This window comes from Ambystoma mexicanum, chromosome 7p, assembly GCF_040938575.1.
Source record: "Ambystoma mexicanum isolate Mex_15411 chromosome 7p, UKY_AmexF1_1, whole genome shotgun sequence".
In the NCBI taxonomy this organism is placed as follows: Eukaryota; Metazoa; Chordata; class Amphibia; order Caudata; family Ambystomatidae; genus Ambystoma; species Ambystoma mexicanum.
In genome coordinates this window covers 662691771-662709766 of record NC_090939.1, presented here as the reverse complement: position 1 = coordinate 662709766, position 17996 = coordinate 662691771, and the positions used below count along the sequence as shown (strand labels likewise).

At 46.8% G+C, this 17996-nt stretch overlaps 1 protein-coding gene across 4 annotated transcripts in view; it reads right to left on the bottom strand.

Annotated features, from left to right (window-relative positions):
* The window catches only part of MAP4K4 (mitogen-activated protein kinase kinase kinase kinase 4), a 917846-nt gene that overhangs the window by 361654 nt on the left and 538196 nt on the right, over window positions 1–17996 (bottom strand). For all 4 annotated transcript variants that reach the window (XM_069636727.1, XM_069636728.1, XM_069636729.1 and 1 more), the window contains exon 6: window positions 5595–5685. In XM_069636727.1, the coding sequence (XP_069492828.1) occupies window positions 5595–5685 (91 nt within the window). The remainder of the gene's footprint in view (window positions 1–5594; window positions 5686–17996) is intronic.

The window sequence follows — 17996 nt, the reverse complement described above, 5'->3', positions numbered from 1 at the left end:
TCAGACAGCAGCAGAAAGGTTAAAACATGGCATCAAGGGTTTCAGACTTAAAATATGTAAATATTGATAATTTAGCCATAGTACTTGGCACTCTAGCTTCAAATTCAATAATTGGATGGCTATGCTTTGAGATAGTTTACATTGTTTTTGATTGTACCACTTTACTACATTGCGCATCCCTACACCACAGAGCAGAGAACTCAGTGATGAGGAAAATGCTCATCAGCCCGCAAAATCATACCAGAATGGAAAATAAAACCGACATTAATGTGATATGTTTTTGGAGGAGGCTTTGAAAAGTCTGCATACTAGTTTAGTTTATTATTTGATAATGCGCTCCAAACCCTAGGGTAGCCGGGCGCAGCGGTAGCAAGAATACTTGAGCTTAGTTACATACAGTGGATACATTACATGTTATTACAGTATTTACAGTACAAATATACGAGCTGTGGTACATCACAACACACAGGAAGAGTAGAGATGGTCTATAGTACATGTTTCAGGATATTACAGGTTTCAGGATATTTACAAGCAGAAATCCAGAGTCCAATGCAGGGGAGCAGTTTGGTGGGCGTCATTGGTCCGGAGCCAACTTTTCACTTTGCATCTGAATCTAGAATAGGGCTGATCCTCTGAGTGCAGTCGGGAGTGCATTCCAGGCGCGGGCAGCTCTAACGGGGAAGCTCGCACCGCCTGATTTTTTTTGTCTAAATCTGGGAATTTCTAGCAGGAGATGGTTAGAAGCTCTGGTGTGGTGACGGGGTGATTTTCTGGTCAATCTAGCTGAAATATATGGTGGTGCAGTATTATTCAGTCCTTTATAGGTGATAGATAGCGTTTTAAGGAGTTTTCTGTCACTAATTTTTAACCAGTGGTGGTTTTTCCTGATATTAGAGATATGCTCTCTTCGGGGTATGTTAAAGTTAAAGGACATTTGTACCGCGCACTATCACCACCGGAGTGGTCCCCTGGCACTCTGGCGGTTATGAAAAAGGAGGGGAGGACGAGTTAGTGGGACGAAGCAGGAAATGTGCAAGCAAGCAGTGATGTGCTGTTGGCAGCCTCAGCCCGGTGGGTCCGTTGGCTGGGCCTGGGGTGTTTGCGGCAGATAGACGTCATGTACTGTTGTGCACGACTATGTGTTTTTGTTTCGTTGTTGCAGTGTAGTGAAGTGTGTGCGGTTTGTTGTGCTGTAGGTTTGGTTGAGTTTGGTTTGGCGTTTGAGAGGTGTATGCAGAAAGGGAAATTGTTAGTAGGGTTGGTTAGTTTGCGTCTCCATCCTGAGTTGAGACGCTCGGTTTGCGTGGTCTCCCCTGATGCAGCTCTGTCCAGATCTGGGTCCGACTGGCATATAAGGTTCATTACTCTTCAGGCCCCCACCTCTAACATGCTCTCAGTGCTCCCCTTATTCTCCTTTAATACTCCTGTAGGAAGTGCATCTGCCAATGTCAACCTCTTAGGTAGTGTGGTGATTGTCAATATCTCGTCAATTCCATATCACTATGGTACTTGGTGGTAACTAAGGGCAGGCGAGGTGTTGGTGGGATTGTCTGGGATAGTTCACTCAGTCTCAGTGCGCGCCGTCTGTGTTTGTCTGTCCGGAGTCACCCGTCCAGGTGTCGTGTGAGTTACCCTCTCGGTCGGGGATGTATGTCTCCTCTCCGGTTTAGTCACCATTTTTTTTGGTTTTGGTTTCCAGATTTAGTCTGTGGTGTTGAAGAGCCAGGTTTTTAGTGATTTCCTGAATTTTAGGTGATCTTCAGTGTTTCTTATTTCGTTTGGGATGTTGTTCCAAGGCTGCTCTAAGACCATTGTTCTGCAGTATTTGCATTTTGTTTATGACTGTTTAATTGGCACCTGTGTATAGGGCGTTACAGTAATCCAATTTAGACATTATTAGGGTGTTGGCTAGTGTGATAGTTAGTTTTGGAAAGGTAGGGTCTACAGGCCCCAATTAATTTGCTGGTGTAAGCTGTAGAAGCAGCCAGGGAGTTGACTTATTTTTTAAGAGCTAGTGTGGATTCTAGGTAGAAACCTAGTGTTTTTACTTCGGTTACCACCTTGATTATATTACCATCTATATTAAAGGCTGTGTAGCTGGTGCTGAGTTTTTTGGGGTTAGAGTCGGAACCCAAGATCAGTATCTGTTTTATCGTCATTCAGGCAGAGGCTGTGGGAGGCCATCCATGCTTGAATGGAGGTGGTAGATCTTATTTACTAGAGCTGTGTCTACGACAAAGTTGCCAGATAGTGGTATGAGGATCTGCGTGTCGTCCGCGTAATTCGTATAGGTTACCCCCAGTCTGTCAAGTTTGTCGAAGAGTGGCTTAGTGAAGATATTGTACATTATAGGGGAGACACAAACCTTGTGGGACACCACAGGTGATTTGTATAGGATCCGCTGAAGCTAAGGGGGAGAACACTCATCGTACGGTTGGCTAGGAAGAATTGTACCCAGGCTATAGCTTCACTTGAGAAATGGGCGGCAGACGCTAGATGCTTGCATAACACTGCATGGTCAACCAGGTCGAAGGCCGCCGATAACTCTAGGAGGAGCAGCATAGCTGTTTTACCTTTATCCTTCAACTCGTCAATTTGAGTCTTGAGGTCAATTAAGGCTGTTTCAGTACCATGTTGTGGTTTGAATCTAGATTGGCGTGATCCTAGTAGTTGGTTTGTCTCCAGATAGTTTTGGATCTGGAGGTAGGCTACTCTCTCAATGATTTTAAGAAGGAACGGGACCGTGGGAATGGGCATATAATTAGTAGGGATAGTTGGGTCAAGGGTCTGTTTTTTAAGGAGAGGCAGTACCCATGATTCTTTAAGGTTCGTGGGCACAGTACTTGTGCTGGGCAACTGTCGCCTTGGCAGTTCGAGGGTTTCAAGGAAGATATAACCTTTTCGGTTTCCAGTATGGATATGTTGGTAAACCTAAATGGTTTGCAGCTATTTAGTACACCTGTACTTGCCGTATCTGTCAGAGGGGTAGTGTGAGTTCCTGTGGAACTTATGGTAGCTTTTTTCTTTGCAATTTTAGACTGTAGCGTGGTTATTTTGTTTGCTAATGCATTTTGGATGCTGGTGCACCACTGTTTGTCCTTGGCGGCGACATCCGTGTGCGCAATTGGGTTTTCCATTTCCCAGAGGATAGAAAATAGTTCTTTAGAATTAGCTTTACTGATTCGCTCATTGAATGTTTTTTTTGGTTTGGATTATTTCTTTCTTGTATTTGTTCGCAAGGTTAGCAAGTAGAGTTTTATTCTCAGCTGATGAGTGCCTGCAGATTGCTTGGAGTTTACGTTTTTGGGTTTGTAATTCTTTGTGATGGGGGGGGTGAACAAGGAATCAGGGTGAGATTCTGGTTTACTTTTGCGTAGTTTGATAGGGGCAATGGTATCCAAGGCTTTGGACATAGTGTTGTTAAAAGTCTCAACTAGAGTGTTTGGGTCAGAGTTGTTAGTGCTAGCAGTGAGAGCTGGAAGGAGGGGGTGGGGGGGTGGAGTAGTTTTTCAGCAGTAATTTCTTTTTTGCTTCTAGTTGTCAAGGGTGATGCTATTTCACGAGTACCTACTTTTAGGGGTTCTAAAGAGGATAAGAAGCAGATAAGGTGGTGGTCAGTCCAGGTTTGTGGTGTAATATTAGAGATGGTGGTAGCGCAGTTCAAGTTGGCTATCCAGTCTAGAGTGCGTCCTTTTATAGGAGTGGGAGCTAATCTAAATCACATTTTGTCTACATAATTAAGATTCCTTTTTTGGTTTTTAATAGTTAGCATTGTACCGCTGGATTTGGGGGTTACAGCCAAACTCATGATGAGGCCCTAAGTCTGTTACAGCGTGATAGTTATCAGTGCTATGCGGACGATACCCAGCTCATTTTCAGGCTACCCTCGGCCTCCTCCCCTCATCTCTGACTGTCTGCTATCCAGGAATGGTGTGCCGCCAATGACCTCTGCTTTAATGCCAGTAAGACTGAGATTCTACTCATCGGCACATCCACTCCCTCCTTCCCTGCAGCTCTCTGGCCAGCCTCTCTTGGCCCTCTTCCTGCAAGGCAAAAAACCTCGGGGTCATCTTCGACTCCACACTATCCTTCTCTCCTCATATATCTGACGTCTCTAAGTAGTCGCACTAACAGCTGCACCTCCTCAGAGGCATTCTTCCCTTCCTCTCCTTCGCCCAGAAGCTCACTGTCTCCCGAGCCCTGGTTCTCTCGAAGCTGGACTACTGTAACAGCCTCTATCTTAATCTGCCTGCCTCCACTCTCCGCCCTCTGCAACTCATCCAGAACAGGACTGCGAGACTTGTCCTTGGCCTCAAGCCCAGGGACCGCATCTCTCCAGGACTGAAATCTCTACACTGGCTCCCAGTGGCTGCGAGGATTAAGTTCAAAACCCTCTGCATTGTCCACAAGGCCTTCTGGGGCCTGGGGCCTAAATACCTTCAACTCTCTTCCTAAATATCTTCCTTCCCGAGCCCTTCGCTCATCTGTCTCCAACTCCCTCAGGGTCAGCCGCTTCTCGAAGCAACGAGCTGGGGGTAGATCTCTCTCCGCGGCAGGGGCCTCCCTCTGGGACAGCCTCCCTGCCTCCCTGAAACTTGAGGAGAACCATCTCTGGTTCTGGAAGCACCTCAAAACCTTCCCCTTTGCTTCTGCTTTCTCTCTCCCCTGCTAAATTCTTCACTGAAACTGAAACTGGGCCACTCTCTCCGACCTCGGTCCTTGGCGGAGCCACTCTCCACTTGCACTGCCTCCCTGGCAACCCCTGCACTGCGGGACTGTCTCTGTATCCCTACAGCCCGCCCCCCAGCAATTGTCTGCACTTACCTTGCACTTGCCACCAGCTGGCCCTATTACTTATTTTTTATTCTACTTACCCTGTACTGCACTCCCCCCCCTCCCCTTCCCCTTGCACTTTTCCCTCCCCCTACCCCTGCACTTGTGCGATCTAAATGACACCTGGCCTAGTGGGATCGTTGTCTGTCTTCCCCTTGTTTCCCCCTCCCTGCCTCGTCGCGCCTTGAAACACTTGTGTATAAGCGCGTTACAAATGCCATATCATATCAATGCCATTTGTTTCCTTCATAATGGATTAGTCTTCCTGGGGAAAATTAAAAATAATTACACAGGAAGTGGGATAGCAGTGGAAAATAAACTATCGATTTTCCTGCATAGAAATCATTGTTAATTTAAATGTCTTGGTTTAGGCAAGAGCACCTTGAGAGAACATGTTCGTAAAAATGATATCCTTGGTTTTCACAACCTCAGCATTGCCAATTGAAAAGAATTTAAAAAAAGGATTCTACAGTCAAAGACACATTGTACATTTCTTTCTAACAAATGTTGCAAAATCGATTCTAAAACATCCCTTTATTTAACTTCAGGCAAAATAGATAGAATGAACAATTGAAGCCATGTGTGCCACTGCATCCCAAAACCACAAAGCATCTCGTTTACAAGAATGGGTATTTCGCTTAATCGGTACAGAAGGGAAAAATATTTTCAGGCAAGACAAAAAAGCATGCAGCCCTTACTTTAGACAGTTTATGCCACATTATTCCTCGTACAACAAAATCAGGACAAAGATTTCTACATACCAAGCTTCACCTCCGCATTTTCTGTAAGCAACACATTCTGCCCCTTAATGTCTCGGTGTATCACATGGTGGGCGTGGAGATGCTGCAAACCCTACACAAAGAAGAATAACCAGATTAAACATTAGCTTATACCCTCCCAAAGGACTAGGTAGCAACTAACTTTCCGGTTGGAGAAAGTCTGTAAATTGTCCTGGATCATTTTTACTGAATGAAGACAACTTGATCGAAAACAGCATGCATGGAGTGTAGCACCCAGTACCCTGGCGATTTGAACCCCTTAAGTGCGGAGGACGAGAGAGCGCGTCTGCCACACTACTCACCTCTGCCCCCCCAGAGGGGACGGATGCTGCCATGCGCTCTCCCCCCACTCTGCCAACCCCAGGCTGTACATTTCGCAGACACGTCTGCTCGGGCGTTTCTAGCACAATTTGCTTTGAGTGAGGGCTCGTTGGAAAGGAGAGACTCTCCCCTTTCCAACGAACCCTCACTCAAGAAGATTGCTGGGTGAGAATCATTCGATCATCGACCAGCAATGCACTAGACGGGCTACTAAACTGTGGTGTGGAAGGTTGCCCACAGCAATGCCAGTGGTTCACATTCATTCAAAACCTTACACCTATCACTTTTGTGGCACTAGACCACCAGGACTGATTGATTTTGGGGGTGGCCCCCCACCGTGCCCAACAGATCCCCTCCACCCATTTTCTTTTTAATTGGCACAATATTTTGCCTCCTTTGGGGGCAGATGGGCGCTGTTTTGTACCCATTTGCCCTAGGCAAAACATTACACTCCACATACAGTGGAATTCATGGGGGTATCAGGGGGCTGGCCCTGTGCATGTGGGCCAGCCCCTCAAACACCATTTTGCCACCCCACGGAAGGACCACTAGAACACCAGGGATATGATCTTATGTGGGGGCATAATGTTTTGCCTTCTTTGGGGGCACGTGTGCAGTTTTGCACCCAAGGAAGGCAAAACATTACACTCCACATTATAGTGGAATTCTTGGGGGTTTCAGGGGTCTGTGGGCCAGCCCGCTTAGTGTTCCCCCTGCTGCCCGCACCCAAGGATGGGCAGACCTTGCTGCTTCCCTCAGGGAGGAAAAATTGGGGTTCTGGCCCTTTTTTGCCACCCTGTCGAAGCAGAAAGATCTACTAGGTCACAAGCGATATGATCTTGGGGGGGGGGCTCTCCGAATGGGCCCCTACCCCGAGGGCAATCCGCCTCACACCCAAAAAATGCCAACTAGATGACAATGTTATTTAGCCTTCTTTGTGGGCAAATTAATACTGTTTTGCACCCATTTGCCCCCAAGGAAGGCAAGACATAGGGCAATTGTGGCAGAGGCACACTTGGGGGCATCAGTGGGCTGGTCCTATGCTTGTAGGGACAGCCCCCTCAGGAATCCCCCATGGAAGGGCAGATCCTTTCCGCTTCCCTGCAGGGGAAAACTTCAGGATCTGGTCCGATTTTGCCAACTGTGGGAAGCAGTAAGAAGCACTAAGCCACCAGGGAAAAGATACTGGGGTTGGGGGACTGTTTCGCCTGTAGCCCGTTGCAGTACCCCCTGCGGTACTGGAGCTCTGGCTGAGCTGCATTACAGCTTTTGCCTCCAGTGAGGGCTGGGGATCTCTGGACCGTTGCTCGACTTGGGGACAGTTAACCCACATAAATGGTAGAAAGGCACCCAAGACCGGGGGCAGCAGTCCCAGCCGTCCTGGAGCTCCTCTTTGCCAGATTCTAGCTTTTCCCTCCGGGGCGGGATGGTGAACCTGCAGGGCTCCATTGGACTGCCACTGGACTTGGGGACGGTTGACACACATGGGAGACAAGCGCCCAAGGACGGGGACATCACCCCGGACAATCCTGGAGTTCCGGCCTGGCTGTTACAGATTTTCCCTCCGGGGAGGCACAAGGACCCTGCCAGGTCGCCCCATGACTGCTGCTGAAATTGGGGCCGGTCAACCCACACAGGCGACCAAGGCCTGAGGCAGTACCCTCCGGCCATACTGGAGCTCAGGCTGCGCTGTATTACAGCCATTTCATCCGGGGTGGGATGTGGTCCTTGCTGGTACTCGCTGGGACTGCCGCTGGGTTTAGGAACAGTCACCCGCATTGGGGACAGGTGCCGAAGGCCGGGGGCAGCACCCCAGGCTATCCTGGTGCTCTGGCTGTGCTGCATTACAAATGTTCTCTCAGGGGAGGGATGGGGACCCTGCTGTGGCTCCCTGGGACCGCTGCTGGACTTTGGGAGTTGATGCCACCTCAGAGATGCCCAAGGCCGGGGTCATGACCCCCAGCTGACCTAGAGCTCTGGTTGGGCTGTGTTACAGCTTTTCCCTGCGGGGAAGGATAGGGACCCTGTTAGGGCTCTGTGGGACCCCCGCTGGACTTTGGGACCGTAAACCCTTTTTCTTTTCCACCCGGTAAGCGCTCCCAGCCATGTGAGGTACTGTTTTCGTCGGTGCACCTGTGGGAACGTCAGAAGGTCGGACATGTGTTGTCGGCATGTTTTGGGGATTTTCTGCTGGCAAATGTCTGAAAATTGAGTCCCCCTGCCCCTATATTTTGGTCTTTGCCGGGTCTTGTGGGTTATAAATTTGTAGGGCGATTTGCGGCTGTCAGACCTCTGGATTTCCACAGGTGTCAACTTTTCAGAAATGTATGGGTTTCAGTTTTCCTTGGTGGCTGCTACACCCCAGGCCCAAACCTGTGGGTTGTCCACAAGCCAAATCCAGTCTTCCCCAGGGTAGTCGATGTATCAGTGGTTCAGCCTTTTCCCTTTGTGCCCAGGTCAGTGCACCCACACATGTGACATACCGTTTTCATCGAGACACCTGTGGGAATGTGGGAAGGTAGGACATTTGTTTTCTCTTGGTTTTGGTAAAGTTTCCATACATTTCCTACTGCACTTTGTCACACAACCCTTTAATTTTCCAAATGTGACCTACATTTAGTTGCTTCTTTTATGCACTATACACTTTTGTAACCTGCACAAGTCACCCATCCTTCAAAAGGTCTGCCTGTGCTCTTACAAAAAAATGAAAGCTTGCCATTCGCCACCACATTTGTTTGCCTGATTTTCAAATACTATGTCAGTTTAAGCCATCAGCACAAACATCCTGTGTACCATGGCTCTGTTTTTGACTTAGTATTGCTTGTTTTGTGAAACCTTACAAAAATGTGTAATTTCTCCACTATTAGAGTGGGGGGAATGTAGTGGTCCATTGCTTTTCTCAATATTCACAGAAGCCATTACCGTACAAGTCCAAACATGTTACGCACATACTTATTTTTCTGTCACTTCCAATTTTTTCACAAACTATGGGAATTTTAGGTACATAGTCATTGCCTGACCTGCGCAAATGACCCCTTCCTGACAGTATGCCTTTCTGTGTTCCCATTGAGCTGTCCTACCCTCCTCTTCCATTCCATCCAAGAATTATGTATTTAAAAAAGGGGGAAAATAGTCTACCTCTCAGAACGGATGGTAACCTTATGAAAAATATATTGTTTCCACTCAACCTGTTCTAAAAAGCTTGAAAATGACAAATTCAGAACTGCAAACCATTTGTTCCTAGCTCTTACAAGACAAAAACCACAGGCTTCTTTGTACATCATTGTATTGCCATTGTCTGAAAAAAGACAAAATGTCACTTTGTTGTTACTTTCTCACACCCCCCTAGAGCAAACTACTAATCCCTGGTGGCGTTAAGACCGCCTACATGTGGCAAGAAAAGGGTGCAAATGTGGCCAGGATATCACTTGTAACAAAAAAGTTAAAAAGGGATTGAAAGCGGCATACCGAAATGTCCAAAGGCTCAGCACAGGAGCGAAAACCCTCTGCAGTTAAGGGGTTAATAAAAGAACCATATGTTCGTTTTTAGAATGAGCGCAAAACAGAGCAATACATCGAAGGATCAATTTGCAAGTCTTGTGCAAAATGTAGTCTAAACTCCACAAGCTGACATTATTAGCCAACGCTTCACAAGATAATCCCCTATGTTTCCCAATTAACCAACTAAGCAGCATCCCCAGCCCCCAAGGACAGTTTGAAAGTGAGCCGGTGACCTGTCCCCTTGCCACAAGAAACCCCCCTTCAACAAGTACCCTCTCCAGAAAAAGATAGCTGGTTTCAAGCCAATGTGGCAGATGCAGCTGGGGTGCGGATCCTGTTCCTGGGCAGACAAAGCGATCCACTGCTTGGAAGTTTACTTTGACTGGTCTTTGCCCGTTGGTACGGGAGATTTTAAGAGGCCATGTTTACCCATCCTGTAATCCCTACTCATAAAAGAAAAAAATGGATTTCCAGATTCTTTGCAGCCCCTTGAAACATAGTTACACACAAACCAACAATTATTGTTGAGCATTGAAAAGGGCATTTGTGGTAGGACACCAATACATTTGCTTCAGCAAGTGAAATAGTAATTCTATTTTCTACTGAACATTTAAATATTCAAGAAACTTGGTAGTTCTTTCCATTTACTCTGCATGAAACGTGTTCCTTGGCTGAAAACTTTGTTTTGCCAATTAGAAGGTCGATGAAAAAGGGATGTCCTGCCATCGCAAAACATGCAGTCTCACAAAGGAAAGCACGATGCACGATTGGTATAGACACAGATCATACAGATCAGGGGTAAGAGCAGAGGAAACGTGTTTGGCTCTTGCTGACATGTCAGAGGAAGAAATCAGAAAAAGGAGGGTGGTTACAGCGTTAATGCCAGAACGATTGAAAAACAATGCCACAATGGGATGGAAGAAGTAAAACCGGTATGGGCGAAGACAATAGGTTCACCTTTGCAAACGTAGAGGGTACGCTTTTGTTCTGTTGAGGCTTTACTCAAAATAAAGCTCTACATTAACATAGCAAACGTATGGCTATGCCTTTGCCTGTTATAACCGTGGCCGTGATAGATTGTAGGTATAGTAAAGATTAATATATATGACTGCCATTCTGGTATGGCTGCATTCTTGGACTTTCACCACAGACATTGACAATCGCCACTGTAAAAAGTAATATACAGAATATAATGCAGCACAAAAGTATAAAACATCAATGTACCAAGCAGCAGGGAACAAAACAGGCTTTTAAAAGATGTCACCATGATGCATCACAGAGCTGGTGAACAACAGGGCCCGTCTCTTCTAGAGCTCTGCCAGAGAAGAACAAGTTACTTACTAACTGGTAACATTCTTTCGATTGGATGTTCCTCCAACATATTCCTCATCTTAGATGTATTCCATCCAGCTTTAGCTGCTTCGGAAAAATGTTCTCGGCAGAGGGCGCCGATGTCGTCGAGTCGATGGTCCCTCAAAGGCCTCAGTCGAGGGTGACGTCAACGGGTATACAAGTAGCACGCGCGGCGCCCGTTGGCCTCAGTTCTGTTTTTTCCCCCCCTCTTGCTCTACTGTGTAGATTGTGCAGGTAGTCAGGTATCAGCCTTGTGAGAGTTGAAGTGGCAATAACCTGGAAAATCTACAGAGGAGTAGGATGGGAGGGGGATGAGGACTACGTTGGAGGAACATCCAATCGAAAGAACGTTACCAGTTGGTAAGTAACTTGTTCTTCGAATGGATTGTGTCCCCCAACGTATTCCTCATCTTAGATAGACTCCCAAAGGAGTATAGAAAAATCTCTGGAGGAGGGAGTAGATTTTTGATACCATTATAAGGTGCAATATAGCACTGCTTTACCAAAAGCAAGCTCCTCACACTGGGAAGCATGCAGACTATAGAATTTTGAAAAAGTGTGCAGCGATGACCAAGTTGCTGCTTCACAAATGGATTTTACGGGAACACCTCTTTGAAGGGCTGTCGAAGAGGCAATGCCTCTGGTGGAATGGGTCCTTGAGCCTTCTGGTGGGTCTTTTCCCACCAATCTGTAGCATTCTGAAATGCAAAGCACAAGCCAACGTGATATGGTTTGTTTTGACACAGATTAACCCAATTTCCTTCCGGTGTAGCCAATGAAAAGTTGATTATCCACTCTAAGCTTGGAATGCCTAAAAATGTAAAAGCTTAAAGCTCCTCTCTGGTCCACCCTGTGCAATCTTTCCTCCTCCTTACTAGGATGAGGTGGAGGGTAGAATGCGGGTAGAACAATTTACTGATTTAAATGAAAAAATCGGACAGAACTTTAGGTAAAAATGAGGGTTTAACCCTTAATACCACTCTGTCCCTATGGAACACAGTATAGGGTGGCACAGAAGACAGTGCCTGCAATTCGCTCACTCTTCTTGCAGATGTTAAAGCAACTAGGAAAGCGGTTTTCAATGTTAGTAATCTTAATGGACAAGTGTGCAGGCGTTCAAAGGGGGCACACATTAAGAATTTTAGAACCAGATTAAGATCCCAAATTGGTACTTGCTAGGGGTAAGGAGGAAACACATTGGTGAGCCTCTTTAAGAATTGTACTATTAAAGGAATTTTGAAATACGAGCATTCTTCCGAAGAGCGCATGGAAATGGAAATCGCTGCAAGATAGCCTATAATGGTCCCAACATTTAGACCTCTATGTGCTAGGGACAAGAGGAAGGACAACACTTCTGAATGGAACATAGAAAAGGATCAACATTCTTTTCCCTGCACCAGTTGCAAAACATTTTCCAACAGCAACGGTAGAGATTTTGTTGCTGGCCTTCTTGCCGAAAGCAACACCTCCACAATGTCATCTGGAAGGTCCCAATCCTTATATATCAGCCTTTCAGATACCAAGCATGAAGGTTGAGAGTCTTGACCTCTGGATGGAGAACCTGGCCCTCGATTTGTGAGAGAAGTTCCTCTTTCTGAGGAAGACATAATGGAGGCACGATGGACATGTCTAGAAGGTCCGGGTACCACGTTCTCCTAGCCCAATCCGGGGCAATTAGGATCATGCGGTTTTCAAACCGTCTCAATCTCCTGATCACCTGAGGAATGACAGGGAACGTATATAATAGTGGGTAGTTCCACTCCACCACGAACGTGTCTCCTAGGGCTCCTCTCCGGGGAAATTCCCTTGAGCAATACTTTTCGCACTTCTGTTTGCGACCGGAATCAACCGGGTCTACTTGAGGGGTTCCCCAAAAGGCAGAGATCTCTTGAATCACTCTGAGCCAGTTCCCACTCGTGGGACACCGTGCTCTTCCTGCTCAAAGCGTCCGCCGTCATATTCTCCTCCCCGGCTTAATGAACTGCTGTTAAGGAGATTCCTTCTTGAATTGCCCAATACCAGAGCCACATTGCCTCTCTGCACAGAGGTAGTGACCCTACACCACCTATTTTGCTCTAAAAGGTTGATGAGTAGTATGGACTCCGATGGAAACCAACGACCGCTGATTGTCAGATTGTTGGCATGAGCTCCCCACCCCATCAGTGAGGCATCTGTCACTACTGTAATCCCTGGCCATGGTTGCCAAAACTGTTGTCCTTTTAGGATATTCTCTGTGCAAGTCCACCACAGAGGATCCTGCCGAACCTTGTTCGGAATCTGAAGAAAATCCGTCATCGGACCTGAGAACTGGGAACATTGAGTCTTTAGAGCCCATTGAAGGGATCTCATCCTCAGGCGTGCCTCTGGTACTAGGAAGATGCAGTATGCCATGAGGCCGAGCAAACTTAAGAAGTCGTAGGCCTGGAGATTTTGGAATTTGGAAACCATCTGAAGAATGTCTTGAGCCCTGGACTCGGGAAGCAAGCTCTTTCCCAAGGATGTGTCTAGTACAGCCCCTATGTATTGTAGCTGTTGGGAAGGTGTCATGTGTGACTTCTTGAAATTGAGGGAGAAGCCCAGTCTGGAGGAAGTGGCAGGTGACTTTCAGATGATCCAGTGCTTGTTCGGCAGAACGTGCCCTGATCAACCAATCGTCCAGGTAGGAGTAGACGTGAATCCCCCCTCTCCTGAGGTGCGCTGCCACTACTACCATTAACTTGGTGAAGACCCTCGGGGCAGAGGTCAATCCGAATGGCAGGACTCAAAACTGATATTGTGATTCGCCAACTACGAACCTCGGGTATTTTCTTTGCTTGAGATGAATTGGCAAATGAAAATAAGCATCCTGGAGGTCCAATGACACCAACCAATCCTGAAGTTGAAAGGCCTGAAGGATCTGAGAAAGAGTAACCATCTTGAACTTGTCCTTCCTGAGGAGCTTGTTCAAGCCTTTTAAGTCCAAGATGGGTCTCAATCCTCTGTCCTTTTTGGGGATTAAAAAGTAAGGGGAGTACCATCCCTGGTTTCTCTCCGCTACAGGTACTGGCTCTATAGCACCTTTCTCCAGCAGGGTTAGAACTTCCTGCTGTAGAAGCGGGTCTGAAAACTTCAAAGGGTGTGTCCCTAGTGGATTGGTTTGAGGTTGCGTTAGAAAAGGAAGGCAGTAACCTTGGGCTATTATTTCTAAAGCCCAAACATCTGAAGTAATGGCTCGCCATTCTTGCAGATGCTGCGACAGCCTGCCTCCCACAGGCGTCTTGTGATGCAAGTCCTCAAAGTGGTTTTGTGGCGGTTGCTGCGGCCACTGATGGCAAAGAGGCTGCAGCTGGAGCTGGCTTTGCACGTTTTCCTCGTCCACCACGAGTGGCCTTTCTCTGACCCCCTTTGACTGGCCATTCCTCTCGCCTTTCCATATGAGGAGTAGTAACGATAGGATCGTCCCCTCCAAGATTGTCCTGACGCACGAAAAGGCTGAGGTTGTCTAATAGCAGCTCCTAAAGATTTGGCAGCTGCTTTTGAGGTCTGCAACCTCAAGGCTCTAGTCAGCCTTGTTGCCAAAAAGGTGAGACCCGTCAAAGGGCATGTTCAGAAGACAGTTTTGCACATCTGGTGCGAAACAGACTTCCGTAACCACGCAAATATGCGCATTACTGTGCTAGTGCCCATGGATCTGCTCACACTATCTGCAGTGTCCTATCCAGACTGAAGGATTCCTGCATGGCCTCTTTTCCATCTTTAACAATGGCTAGGAATCCTTCCCTTTCATCCCCTTCTGGTATGTGCTCCGCCGCCATTGCAATGCACTCCCACAGAGTGTGCGAACATGTTGCCAAGGCACATGTGGAGTTGGACAATTTTAACGCCATACTCCCAGCTGAAAATACCTTGAGTGCCCAACCATCCACACGCTTGTCGTCCCTATCCGGAGGGATAGAAGGGTATGCCACCTTATTTGAAGCTGTGGCTGCCTGCACCACCAGAATCTCGGGAGTGGGGTGTCTAGACAGATAGCCGGGGTTGCTACTGGAAGGGCAGGGTTTTTTGAAGTCAGGATTTTATTTACCGGAGGAATAGAGTCAGGAGTCTCCCAATTTTTAGCCACCCTATTTTGCAAGGCTACATGGAAGGGTAAAATCAGATCTTCGGTGGGACCATGATCCAATAGATCGGTCAGATCACCCTGGATGAATTGAGTTGGTGGTCTAGCCCATCCTAAATAAAAGCGACCACCTTCGTCATCAGTTGATGGTATGAGGGGCTGGCATGTTCCCCTGGTTTTGGCCTGCCAAAATCTGTTTCAGGTGAAGTATCGAAGCCACTTGCGTTATGTAAGGTTTCCACCAGGTCCCTCATCCTGCTTTACTCAGAAACCAGGCATTCTGGGGTATTGAGTGCCATATTCCAGTCTAAAAGGAACATTCTCCTCATCAGATTTTTCCTGTTCTTCAAATATTGAAGTTAAGGATTTGAAAAATTCTTTCCTTGGGAGAGGTTTAAAAACCTTTTCTGGGAGAAGTTGGAGAGGTATCAGTGGAACCTTAAGGCATTACAGCCTTTGCAGCCTTCGCTTTTGCTGTTATTTTTACAGCTTCTGGCTGAGCTGGCTGAACTGGAGCCTTTGGAATATTTGGCACAGAGGGCTTCGTCAACAAAGGCGTCGATGAAATAGTGGTTGACGGAGTGGGCTTCGAGGCACTCTTCGAAGACTTGCCCTTTGAGGTGCGTCGGTGACCTCGAACGGTTGACTCTACTCGAGCGGTCTTTTTCACTCAGTGCCCTGGCTTCCTCCTTCGATCACCCGGGCTCGAGGGCGCACGAGTGTCGGAACGATAACGCTCCGGGCCGGCTTCCGAAGAAGGCGCGGACAGAGGCTTAGCTTTTTCAAACACCTCCATCATTTTTACCCTGAATGCTTCCTACTCGGAGGAAGAATGTTTTGTGGGGCATTTCATCCTTTTTGGGGATTCGTCCAAGGACGAGGTGGAAGGGGCCCAGTGGCGTCTTTTCTGGGACTTTTTCATCAAAGACGAAGAGCGATGAGAATCACTTCAGGACGTAGACCGATGCCTTTCACGTCGAGGAGGTTTCTCCTCAGGGGACCGCGACTCGACGCTAGAGGCTTTTCGGTCGGGTTTACGATCTACCTGCAGTTTTCCCTTCTTCTCTCGGAAGGCCTTCCCCGTCATCGCCCGACACTTCGTACAGGCCTCCATGTCGTGGCCTTCCCCGAGACACCACAGACATTCCCGGTGCGGGTCCGTGATGGACATTTTTGAACCGCAGGATTTGCACATTTTGAATCTCGATCGCGGGGTCATAGTCGGGGTCGACGAGGACATATCGAATATCTTCAATTTAGTGCATCACAGAACTACTCGAGGCACGCCGAGTCTCCGAAGCAACACGTACTGCGGAAAAACAGAACTGAGGCCAACGGGCGCCGCGCGTGCTACTTGTATACCCGATGACGTCACCCTCGACGGAGGCCTTCGAGGGACCATCGACATCGACGCACAGCGCCCTCTGCCGAGAAAAGAATTCCGAAGCAGCTTAAGTTGGACGGAATACATCTAAGATGAGGAATACGTTGGAGGAGACAATCCATTCGAAATAAAGATTTCCCTCGGCAGACAAAAAAAAGTAAAAAAGCGTACAGGTCTTGGGCTTGAGCTGCGCCTGGGATCACCTACCTGCAATCAGAGGGAGCAGAGGATGGAAAAGGTGATCGGAAAAGCAGGTGGTCTTACTCTATAATAGAAGAAATGTTTTGGTTGTTTGGCAAAATGGCTACTTTTTTGCCTACTTTCGCATCAATAAAAAGGATTTTAGGTTCGCAATCTAAAAGACAGCCAAACCATAGGACAGCTTGAAAGCCGATGGTGCCAAAAAATAAATAAATAAATAAAAAACGGCAAGAAGAGAAGGCATACATCTGACACAAAAACCGCATTAAATCATTCAGGCAGCAACATTTTGGTGAACATTTCAACAAGGTGCAGTACATTAAAATCTTTTCGCATTAAGAATAACGTGAACGTAAGAAATAATTAGTCTGAGTGGTAAAATTCAGGTGTGTACCGAACAGAATATTTAGTAATCTGGTAAATAGTTTGTCGAGAATTCTGCTTATGAAACTGAATAGTTGATTTAATAAATCATGTACCAAACTTTAAAAACACTTAAGAAAAAAACGTAAAGCACTATTTGACATATGTTCCTAGGTTTCATTTATTTCTCCTTATTTTAACCAATATTTGAATTAACATTGTATTAATCTAAATTTACTACGCTGACCATAGTCACAAAATAACAGGATTACAAATTCCAATACATTTTATTAATCTTATTCTATTCGCATGGTAACCAAGCATTACCATGTCAATAGAATACAAATCGGGATGCAATTAAGGATTCTACCACATCTAAATGGGCCACTCTCTCAAGTAGTTCACATGGTAAACATCATACAATATTGAGGATGTGGTCTCTCCAGTCAATGTTATTGAATGGATCTAGAATACGAGACCAAAGCTGAAATAGCGAGTTTGGTAGATTCATGGAAGTGCCAGATATATAGAACTCCAAATAGCATCATACCGGATAGTCTCTAGCCTATGAATGGGTTTTCCACAGTAAGCTATTGCAGAGTGCAAACAGGGACATTGGATCAGTAGATGTCTAGTTGGTTATATCGTATGATGTGAGGGGCATAATCTACAAAATCGCTCAGCTCTAGCGATACGAATCTGGAACTATAGCCGATATGTTAGGAGTAAAATAAAATTATGCAATCCGCTATTAATGTGCGTTAACAAACGTTTGTGGAGACAAATTTGAAGCTTTCATTTGCGTAGACTGCCAAGCTTTGCTTGGTGCTTAAGCAGTGGCGTTGCTAGGGGTGGGAGATTGGGGGGCCAGTGCCCCCCCTCTGAAATCATGTGCCCCGTCTTGTCCCCGCCCCCTACCTAAGACGAGCAGTGACAATGTTCTCCGTTTGTGGTGTTATTTGTAACACTCACGGAGGCAAATGCCTGCATATCACACAGCAGGTACTCTCCTTTTGTCTCAAAGCTAGTAGTGATCGAACAGATTGCAGCCCCCCCCATTAGAATGTAGCTTACGAAACTGCTAATGATGGGCCATTAATCACTGAATTGTTTCATGCCTGCATTCCGATGGGAGGGCAGGTGCAGTTGGGTGTGGGTAGTT